Source organism: Sinohyriopsis cumingii, chromosome 4 (assembly GCF_028554795.1).
Source record: "Sinohyriopsis cumingii isolate HCF-2022 chromosome 4, ASM2855479v2, whole genome shotgun sequence".
NCBI classification, from domain to species: domain Eukaryota; kingdom Metazoa; phylum Mollusca; class Bivalvia; order Unionida; family Unionidae; genus Sinohyriopsis; species Sinohyriopsis cumingii.
This window is the reverse complement of record NC_142964.1, coordinates 116,781,232-116,793,303: the sequence shown is the minus strand read 5'-3', so window position 1 is coordinate 116,793,303 and position 12,072 is coordinate 116,781,232. Positions and strand designations below refer to the sequence as shown.

Below are 12,072 nucleotides of genomic sequence, written 5' to 3'. Positions count from 1 at the left end.
TAGATATTAGACTCACCTGGTTGTAAGAATGAAAAAAGGTAACTTGGCTACACTCAGCTATCTTTTAATACTTTACATAACCAAGTACAGCTTATTAATAATTACTGAAAAGCTGTGGAGAGTGAAGACAATGTTAAAAGTGCTGATCAAAATAATCAGTGCTAGGACTGGTCAACCTGGTGTTAGGATAATGTGACTGGGTGGGACATGATGCTATATGTCTACAGCATGATGCCTAGAGCTAGACATCACTATAAACTTGTTAAAGCTAAATTAAAAATCCAAATCACACACACACACCAGGTATAGTCCTGGCTTTTAAAACGTTATTGCCAAACTCAATATTTTGTCACCAATTTTCAAAAAATGTCGCCAGAACAAGTAGTGAATATTTTTCCAAGTCTATTAATGTTGTTGTTGTTATAGGGTTTAATGCCATTTGTCAGCACAAGAGATAGGCTATATATGGCGGCCAACATTAATGGTGGAGGAAGAACCCGGGAAAACCCTGAAAAGAACCACCGACCCACGAGAAGCTACCGGCAAGCTTTCTCACATACCCACATTGGCCGAGCCCAAGTCTATTAATGTAATAGGCAATGAAAATTGAAAAAGATGGGATAGTTATTACTTTATTAACAACAAGCAATACAGCCATAGTATTACAAAATAAATCATTACATGACTGTTTGGCACCACTTCCATGGTCTTTGCATCCCGCATCACCATTAGTGCATAGATATGATTGTTGTCACCTGAAATAAATGCATTATCAAATGTAAAATATCTACTTTCCTGACATCTACCATCTCTCTCTCTCTCATTTTTAAAAATAGAAACATCAGGTATTAAGCAAATCTATATTATGTATATTATTTTCCAACTAATAGTTTTGTAAGGAACTTTATTTAGTTAATGACATTTTAATACTAAAACCCTATGATTGTACATTGCAACGTATGATAAGTGGCATAAAATGCAACTGTCGATTTTATGCATTCAGTAATTAAATGCCTCCTATTTTTTATGGCTAGCTTCACAAAGTACATTTCTGTCAACCAGGAGTTCAGAAATTTATTTTTGCCATGCTTTACATGCTTTGCTTGTACTGAATTGCTTCCTAAATCAAAAGAATGATCACTGAATGCTTTAGATTTTTTCTCGACACACTAGATTTATTTTTTGCATGACACACTAGAATAACTGTACTGTATTAACTAAATTTATTCAATGACTATTTTAATTCTTTGGAAACCTTTCTGTACATTTGAAACTTCAACACAAAAGGGGCATATTCTGATTTCTTGGAACTATTGGAATTGAAAGGACTTTTAGGAAATAGGAATTCATTCACCATGCTTTAAGTTAATTTAATTCTTTCACTCCTGTATTTTGAGAAGTAAATTATTTTCAATTATGCAAAACTTGTTTGTTTTGCTATTTCTTTTTGCATAGTTTAAGTCCATGGAGTTGTAACATGGGATTGATGGCAAAAGTAAAAGATCAATGAGCAAAATTAACATATATTACTTACCCCGCCTGGATGTATGTTTGGTGACACACTCCTTCTTCAAAATATCACAACCAGTTGCATGAATTGATGACTTGTGCCTTGATACATATATCACAGAACATCTGCTTTAACTTAGTATCATATCTCAGTCACAGATGCCCAAGTTTCCATCTGTCAAGAAATTTTCAGGAACTTTTGAGCTGTTCATCATGATGTGGTGTTGCACTTGAAGCATTACTACCACCACTATATGTAGATGTTGTTGGACTGTCAGGTATAACATCAAGTTCAGTGACTGTGTTGTCTGATGAATTTGCACTACATACAAATGTTGTTGGACTGTCAGGTATAACATTAAGTTCAGTGACCGTGTTGTCTGATGAATTTGCACTACATACAAATGATGTTGGACTGTCAGGTATAACATCAAGTTCAGTGACTGTGTTGTCTGATGAATTTGCACTACATACAAATGATGTTGGACTGTCAGGTATAACATCAAGTTCAGTGACTGTGTTGTCTGATGAATTTGCACTACATACAAATGATGTTGGACTGTCAGGTATAACATCAAGTTCAGTGACTGTTGTCTGATGAATTTGCACTACATACAAATGATGTTGGACTGTCAGGTATAACATCAAGTTCAGTGACTGTGTTGTCTGATGAATTTGCACTACATACAAATGATGTTGGACTGTCAGGTATAACATCAAGTTCAGTGACTGTGTTGTCTGATGAATTTGCACTACATACAAATGATGTTGGACTGTCAGGTATAACATCATGTTCAGTGACTGTGTTGTCTGATGAATTTGCACTACATACAAATGATGTTGGACTGTCAGGTATAACATCAAGTTCAGTGACTGTGTTGTCTGATGAATTTGCACTACATACAAATGATGTTGGACTGTCAGGTATAACATCAAGTTCAGTGACTGTGTTGTCTGATGAATTTGCACTACATACAAATGATGTTGGACTGTCAGGTATAACATCAAGTACAGTGACTGTGTTGGCTGATGAATTTGCACTACATACAAATGCTGTTAATTTTGTTAACTTACTCTTAGGATGAAATGATGAACTTGCAACATCTAACTTAGGTTTACCCATGATAAAGTTGCACTGTTGACAGTATATAATTCTGATTAAGATTTTTTCCATTTGCTTTGTATTTACACACAGCAATTGGTACTTCAAAGGTAATCAGTAATCCTCTGAAGTTTCAGCAAAACTATTTTATTGGTACATTTAAAAAAAAAAACAACAGAAGGATTAGCTGTCATTCAATTAATTGTAGCTGTTTCCGTTCGCGTCTTCAGAGGTCGGTCGATTGTAGGTATAGTCAGGTATCATGACTGAGTGTATCACAGCATACAGTACTCAGGCCAGATGTCAACATAAGCGGATTATGTAACTATGCACTGTAAAGATGGGTTTGTCAATATGAACAAAGGATTTGTTTATGTAACAGATAAATTCCAGTGCATTGTGTATCCAAGTTTGTGGCTTCGTTTCGTGGTCCCTTTGAATTTCTCCACTCCAAATCTATGATTGTATGTACAAATTAAACAACCAAAAAGGCTGTTGCCAGAACAATCGCCAGATGGTATATTTTGTCACCAATAAGGAAACAAAAATAGCAATTTGCGACATTGGCGAAGCCCAGGATAATCCCTGCCCACACACACAGAGTTTCAATGAAAGGATAGTAATTGAATGTGACCAATTTGACATAAATTTCACAGGAACTTTCATTGTCAAGTGTGGAGTGCCAGTGCATATTTTTGCATCCAAATTTATAAAACAGAGCTGCAGTGCCAGCTGAGTGTTGACAAACTTATGAGAATAAATCTTGATAGTATCTGGTATAAAACGACTTTGATCCAGCAGTCAGGAAGGGGAAAGGAATTGCAACAGACATCTGTATAAAAAAAACAAGGAGAATGTTTTGTAAAACTGATAGACTTGGAATGAATTTCCCATAAAGCAGATGTGGCAACATTATGATTGGTGACAGGAATACTGTGTGAATTCATTTTGCAAAAAGATATCTTAAAGCAAAACACATATGCAGAAATCCAAAGCAAATTATAGGGATAAACATAAGCTTCGCATATTCCATCTGATGAGTCATATGGAGAGGTCAAGACAGTTTCTTACTGAATAAATATATTACAAATTAAAAACAGCCGATTATATATATATATATATATATATATATATATATATATATATATATATATATATATATATATATACCTCTCCCTTGATAACTCGCGCACACTGGGGTCCAAAATCATCGACCACACTATAAGTGAGGCGCGAGTTATCGAGGGACCTATATAAAAAAAAAAACAATAAAGGGATCAACGTAAAGGCAAAAGGGGTGGTGGTGGGTTGGCATGTTAGAGTGTTGAATACTCAATTTATAATTGTGCTGAGATTAACTGTGAATAAATATCTCTTCATAACGATGTAGTTTGTTTATTTTTTCCTCATAGAGCAACATTATTTTCAGGATAAATTACAATATATTGAGGAGATCATCAAAAACATTATTCCACATGGTTTTCGTTCACTTAACATGTGTACCACTTCACACATTATGTACTACATCACTAATTTCTCAATTGTATGATCTTTACATAGTCAACATTTTGTCTCCAGCCACCATATAAAAATGTGAAACCATTTTCGATTGATCAAATAAAATGAATTTTGATAACGGTAGTGACCACAAGAACTTATGCTCAGATTTGCATGTCTTTGAATTTTTTCTTTGTACCTTCCTTACTTGATTTGATACAAAAGACATATTCAATGTGATAAAACATCACAGGTCTCTTTTAATTGATTTTTTAATGCAACAAACACTTCCCCAAGTTGTTGATTAAAACAAAGCTGGCATGTAATTAGGTTCTCACAGAAGTACTCAAGGGTTTCGATGTGACGGTCGATTGACTCTTTTCATGTTTTCATAGAACAGACTATGTTGTGATTATAATGTTTACACTGAAACGGAATTAAAGGATTAGAACGTGACTTCACATAGCAAGACATTTAATTGGTGTTTATTTCGTTCTCTGTTGTCACATGTTAGCATTTACCAGAAGTTTTCATTGATTGCTATTTCACCAGACTTTATTTACAGTGTACTGGCAACTATTTATCATAAAAAACTTACAATATATGATATCTTATTTAGAACTTGCAGATTTCACAATATGGATTCTATCTTTATGGGGATTATTCACCATTTTCGATGATAAAACAAGCGATGTATCAAGGTTTAATTTACCAATTCCTATCGTAATTTTTTCATGTTCAGCATATTTTAACAAATATTTAAAATATATTTTCTTTGGAGAAAAAAAACGGGAGCCATGAGGGAGTGGTGTGTATATATATATATATATATATATATATATATATATATATATATATATATATATATATATATATATATATACACACACAGGTCTGAGAGTTACAATTTGTTCCAAGAAGGAAAGCAGAACTATCACTTATCACATATATACCAGCACCCCAACCCAATCCACATCACCATGACCTCATCCCCCAAAAGGATGGAACAAGGTCAAAGGTAAGGACTCAAGAAGCATGAGAACAAATTTGCTATGCAAACAGAATTTAACACTCAGGTACATACACAAAGATTTGGTACTTAACTTGATGTCATTACTGGATGCACAATATGGTAAAGAATATTTCTATAAATTCATTGGTAAAAAAATTACAACTTTAAATTTTATAAGAAAACAATGTAATTAACAATAGTAAATATCAGTATCTTTTTGGCTATAATTAACAATAGTAAATATCAGTATCTTTTTGGCTATAATTAACAATAGTAAATATCAGTATCTTTCTGGCTATTTAAATCCATAGACAAGTGATAAATTCTTCAGGACAAGTGATTTTTCAAAAGTTATTTGTTCTGGACAAATGAATACCAAAAACAAATTCAGCCCTGATGTTTCATCTATTTGTAACAAACATAGTTCTCATTAATTTCATGGCCAAAAATATTACAATTTTATTTTAGAACATCATCAGCAAGAAGGACAAACCTCATAATGGCCTGAATAAATAGGTCTAGGTCCTCCTTTGTCTCTGTGATGTAGGCGAGAGTAGTCAAGTCCTCTGTGAAGATGGGAGAGTCTTCACGTTCTACCTCCTGTTTCATTCGTTTCTTAAACACATCTGAAATGAGCATCTGACAAAGTCTATTCTGAGATGTACAACTCTGTAATTCACACTAATTTCTAAAAATCTTGCTCTACAAGGGGGGGGGGGTTACTTTCAGTTTAGAATAAACTCTTGTTTTAAATATCTGCAACTGAAAAATATTTTGCCAAAAGTAAATCTTACATCAATGCTGCACTCAATAAGAAAAACACTATAGTAGGCAGTGCTAGGAAAGAAGACACTCAGGGTTTACTTTCTGGGCAAAACAAAGTTCAGTCTCTGTACATCTTCATTTTTTTTATAAATGTGTTATAAAGTTAGTATTTTCCAAGCTCATAAAAATATGACTCCCAGGCAATGATGATAAAAATTTGCTTGACATATCATGCATGTGATTAAGAAACAAATAAAGGTGTCCCAACATCTGTTTTCTCCAAAAGAATGGGCAACTTTTTACAAATATGAACGATGTATCAAAAAAGCAGATATTGGGAAATTCTAGTGCCCCATATCAAAAAAGCAGATATTGGGAAATTCTAGTGCCCCAATCTAACATAATCAAGGATATAGCATCTAACATAATCAAGGATATAACCCCATTTCAATGGTTTTTGTTTTAGATTTGGTCTAAAACTCACTGCAGACCCTACCCACATTTTTATGAAACATAATGAGCTTTCTTAAAAGCAAATCTGTAATTTATGTTTCTCTCTTACCCAATATGTTAGGAATATTAGTCTGCTACCTCGAGAATCCAGCCCTACTTAAAGACAACATCTTTTTCTGTCTATATCAATAGATAATGGGCAATAACTCTTGCCCATTACCTCCCCTCGACACCACAGGTGTCGCTAGTTTATAGCTATGCAAGATACTAATGAGGATGCTAGTGTGGAGGGGTGGTTGGGAGGGCTGTTAAGTAATGTGATGGGAAAGCATTCTCACAGAAACATAATTTACTTAAAAATTTGTTTCTCCTTTGCACACGTTCCCCAATCATATTACATGAGGAGAATAAGTATTATGAAGAGGGGAATCTGAGCATCAGACCTCTACCTCAGATATCCTTCGAGGGAAGAATTGCTGGATTCCTCATTTGAACAATAACCTGCTCTAATAATTACGTAAGCAACACATTGACCTGTGACCCAAACAAACGGTTATGAAGATGAATACTGAAATCTTCTTACCTACAAAACTTCACTGGAAAATACAGCAAAGCTAAGAGGCTGTGTTGTTTATCTAGTTTGGGTATTGAGACAGAGAACAGGATCTTGCATGACTACTGTTCTCAATCTCTGGAATAGAGTGAGCAAGTGACGACTCTTTGGTTACTAACAGGTGATAACCTGTTTTGGGCTATGAAGCCTGGTTGTGTCAAGAGAACTACCAAACCCACTGATCTGAACTGAAGACAGTTCGGGTCAACATAAAAGGCATGCAGCTCACTTACCCTGCATGTGGAAACTAAAGCTATCAGGAAACATGACTTGTATGATAGTGCCTTTAGCAAAGTGGGCTAGAAGCTTGAATGGATTTTAATCAAGCCATGCTAAAACCCAGGATTGGTTTCATTTCGAAACAGAATGAGGGATTGAAACAGAATGAGGGATTATGGTCAATTGAGTCCAAAAAGGTCTACAAGATACAATAGGTCTATATCATGCTCAATATTATGTCTTCCATGATCTGGAATGTGTCCAATATTATGGAGCAGTAGCCATTGATAGAGAAGAGGCCAACTGTTTCTCCTCAAAGAGCCAGATAAAAAAATGCTAGCAAGTTGAGGGTTTGATCATGCAAACGGACAATGTTTTTGGTATGGCACCAGTCTCTAAAAAACACACCACTTTCCCTCATAAGCCTTCAGAGTGGAGCATTTGATAGTCTCTATTATGGCCCATTATGATATGTGGAGTCATTTAAGTAATGGTAAATGTTAAGAAAATAATTTCATTATCTACAAAAACAAAAGCAAAGCTCTTTGATTGATTCACAATGTCCATTATAAAAATGGGCAAATATTCCAATGCATTCCTTTTACAAGACATTTTGCCCTTAAGATCACATCAAAAATGAAACTTAAGTAGTGTAACCATTTTTTACATGTTCTCAGTCCATCATAGTACAAACTTAAAGATGGTAGCAAAAAACAATGGAATCACACCATTTTTTAAGTCTGTCTCATGCGCAAACCAATTTCAACCACTAAGCTTTACAATAAAGACTACACAAAAAATTAAAATCGCACTTTCACACCTGGTATGCTAAACAGGTCACAGAGATCATCAGGGAAAAGGAAGATGTCACAAAAGATCAGTGTATTATATTAGTGGACCATAAAACCTCATTAATTAAGCTGGTTCATGCTGAATGGCTAAATGCTGCTCATGCAAAAATGCGTGAAAGATCGGACCTGATTATCCACAACTAACATGGCTTCTTTAAGTCAACAATTTCCAAATTAATTAACCTGACAAAACATTTGTGTGTATCAGCAGACCTGAATGAAACAAAATTGATTCAGTGGGTTTGTCAAAAATTCAGAGGTGTTTCTGAGCTTCAAAACCCTGCCGTAATCATGCATATACAGTGTTTCATTAGCAATTCTGCTTCAAGCAATAGTTTTAGTATAGATAAAATGAGACACGCTTCCACAAGGATTTAAATTTTTGAGAACAATTTCACTTGAATGAAAAATAAATTTGAACAAGTATTCAATCTGATTTTTCATCTATTATTCTTTCTCTCATTTTCAGTAATACAAGCATTTGAATACTTTTTGCTTTCTTCTTGTCTCCCTCTGTCCTTACTTAATCTGATGCTTTGATATCTCTATGAATGTTTCATTAAGAAAACTGGAGGGGATGGACTTTTTTCATAACAGGTGGCAGACTATTCATTGGGTCTTTAAATCTGAGCCTCATAGCAACAATGAAATCCACAAATATTTATATCCCACAAAAATTAGTGAAACCACAGACACTGAAATTTTTTATGCACACACAACTTTTCTTTTTTAGACACAGTGACTTGATCCATTTTTTTTTCTTTTAGTAATAGTGACCATCACCTTTTGATCTCCAGAATGATTGTCACGTGATATGAGACTGGTGTAGATGGTGGAAATTCAAGCCCTTTGTCCCTGTAAAGTGTTCGCCTCTATTGACACGTGAATGATATTAGTTGCTGATGAAGGAAGTGTGATAATGCCGAAAATTTTTAATTCTTAAGAAATTCAAATTCTGAGCAAAGGAATTACTAATGATCATAAATTATCCAAAGCAAAGAAGCAACCTTTTCAGTTGGACTGTTCAAATGTTTTGAGAAATATCAAAGCCGGATATTGGATGCAAATGACACAAGTTTACCTTCTATGTGTCACTGAAAATGAACTTTTCCAGCAACTAGAAAAGGACAACAAGCAGGCTTGTTGCTTACCCTGAAAACCCTCTGGTTTGAGATGCAAGCAAGATGACACCGCTAGGACCCCTGGCAAAAATCAGGTCAGAAATTAAACATCAATGGATGAAATCTGTATGCTTTGTTCATTTTTTAAATATCCTTTATGCTTTTCATTTTTAAAATCTGTAGGGGTGTACCAATAATCAGGATTGGTAGGCGAATACCATGGTAAAATATAATGCAAACAACAATTTGTTAATTCTGCAAAATGTAAGTGGGTTTAGCAGAAGGGGTTCCTGAAGTATGTTTACGACCAAAATTGCACTTCACCAACTCTTCAAACAAAACAGAAATGAATGACGATGTAAAGATGGAATAACAATCATTCGTGTCCTTGGAGATAACACTTTAATTCTACATAACCTTTGCTACATCCAATCCATACACGTTTTTAAGCAAGAAGAAAACTGCTTAGGTTTCAAAACTGCTAGAGAATACCACCTGATAAAAAAAATTGAGAAATTTCTGAAAATAATGACAAATACAATTGTCTCATGTAAATTAGGGATAGTAGAAGTACCAGTACAAACAATATATCTCAGTAAAATACATCAAAATAGAACTAAGCTCAATATAACAATCTTTACTAAATTGTATAACAATGCTAGATTTTTTGTATCTCTAGCTGAAATGCTGCAGACTGGTCAAAGAAGTCCTGGACAGCATAGATTAGTGTGCTCACTTTGCACGTATGCACAGCGCTCAAAGAAACAAAAATTCAGACACAAGCCCCAGGCTGGTGACAATAAAAAAGCACAAGCCCTGAGTCAAATTCTACAAGCTCAGACACCTCTGTCCAGTGTGGGTGATAACGCTTAATCAATACAAATCAGCTGAGCAAAAACAAGCATGTGCTTATTATTCAATCAGACTATTTCATGGCTTATTATTGTCTTTCAATCAGACTATTTCATGGCTCATTATTGTCTTTCAATCAGGTTATTTCATGGCTTATTACTGTCTTTCAAACAGGCTATTTCATGGCTTATTACTGTCTTTCAATCAGACTATTTCATGGCTTATTATTGTCTTTCAATCAGACTATTTCATGGCTTATTATTGTCTTTCAATCAGACTATTTCATGGCTTATTATTGTCTTTCAATCAGACTATTTCATGGCTTATTATTGTCTTTCAATCAGACTATTTCATGGCTTATTATTGCCTTTCAATCAGACTATTTCATGGCTTGTTATTGTCTTTCAATCAGACTATTTCATGGCTTATTATTGTCTTTCAATCAGACTATTTCATGCTTTATTATTGTCTTTCAGTCAGGCTATTTCATGGCTTATTATTGTCTTTCAATCAGGCTATTTCATGCCTCATTATTGTCTTTCAATCAGACTATTTCATGGCTTAGTATTGTCTTTCAATCAATTTCATGGCTTATTATTGTCTTTCAATCAGACTATTTCATGGCTTATTATTGTCTTTCAATCAATTTCATGGCTTATTATTGTCTTTCAATCAGACTATTTCATGGCTTATTACTGTCTTTCAATCAGACTATTTCATGGCTTATTATTGTCTTTCAATCAGTCTATTTCATGGCTTATTATTGTCTTTCAGACTATTTCATGCCTTATTATTGTCTTTCAATCAAACTATTTCATGGCTTATTATTGTCTTTCAATCAGACTACTTCATGCCTTATTATTGTCTTTCAATCAGACTATTTCATGGCTTATTATTGTCTTTCAATCAGGCTATTTCATGGCTTATTATTGTCTTTCAATCAGGCTATTTCATGCCTTATTATCGTCTTTCAATCAGACTATTTCATGTCTTATTATTGTCTTTCAATCAGACTATTTCATGTCTTATTATTGTCTTTCAATCAGACTATTTCATGTCTTATTATTTTCTTTCAGTCAGGCTAGTTCATGTCTTATTATTGTCTTTCAATCAGACTATTTCATGTCTTATTATTGTCTTTCAATCAGACTATTTCATGTCTTATTACTGTCTTTCAATCAGGCTATTTCATGGCTAAAATCATTATGAAAAGCATAGGTCAATTAATAATATTTTAAAAAGGTTAAGATAACAAATAACAATAAAGAGAACTAATCAGAATATCAAATTCAGCGTGTCAAATATGTTATATATAGGTGGTGTTCCTATTTCAACAGACACGGTACACGCAAGAATGGCGTTGATATGTTGTTTGCCATATATGCAAAGAATTAAATGACCACCACCACCACCCTTTTCTTGCTGGCAAGCTTCACAAAGTAAAACTTCTGAAATTTAGTTTTGCTTGATTTGTTTCCTAAATCACCTTCAAATATGAATAACACTTGAAAAATATTCCAATAAATGAAATAATCACACATTTCCGTTTTATACATGGGGTAAAATCTGACTTCAAAGAAACACTGCTGTTGTTCACTAGCTTGCCAATAATCTTTAATACAGATGGCTTAAACATTCTCATTCAAGGCAATCAATAAGTGATATGTTTATTTGCCTACATGCATCTAGCATCTGTTTGATTTATCTATATTGAGTTGTTCCACTTCATGATATTTTTACCTATGCCAATCAGCACATGGACTCACCCAATGCAGTCTTTAAACACGTCACACTATTTATGGTGAGCCATTTAAGTAATACATGAAACAGTGGTTGTACCTGACTGCTTTGCATTTTAATTATTTAAACTGTAAAAAAAGGATAGTTTTACATTAGCTCCAATATGATTACTTACAGTTATACATGCTACATGTAATGGGTATATATACTGGAGGGTTTTTTTGGTTCTATTTTCAAAGATTACTGAAAGTCTTATTTTTCTAAATATGTCCAGGTATGGGGTTTTGGAAGTAAAAATTGTGTTTTTAGCATGTCACATTGAAAATAAATGTCCAAAT

At 34.0% G+C, this 12,072-nt stretch overlaps 1 protein-coding gene across 1 annotated transcript in view; it reads right to left on the bottom strand.

Annotated features, from left to right (window-relative positions):
* The window catches only part of LOC149801954 (pentatricopeptide repeat-containing protein 2, mitochondrial-like), a 44,353-nt gene that overhangs the window by 18,979 nt on the left and 13,302 nt on the right, over positions 1-12,072 (bottom strand). Inside the window, exon 3 of the mRNA XM_089956354.1 lies at positions 5,614-5,746. Coding sequence (XP_089812480.1) covers positions 5,614-5,746 — 133 coding nt within the window. The remainder of the gene's footprint in view (positions 1-5,613; positions 5,747-12,072) is intronic.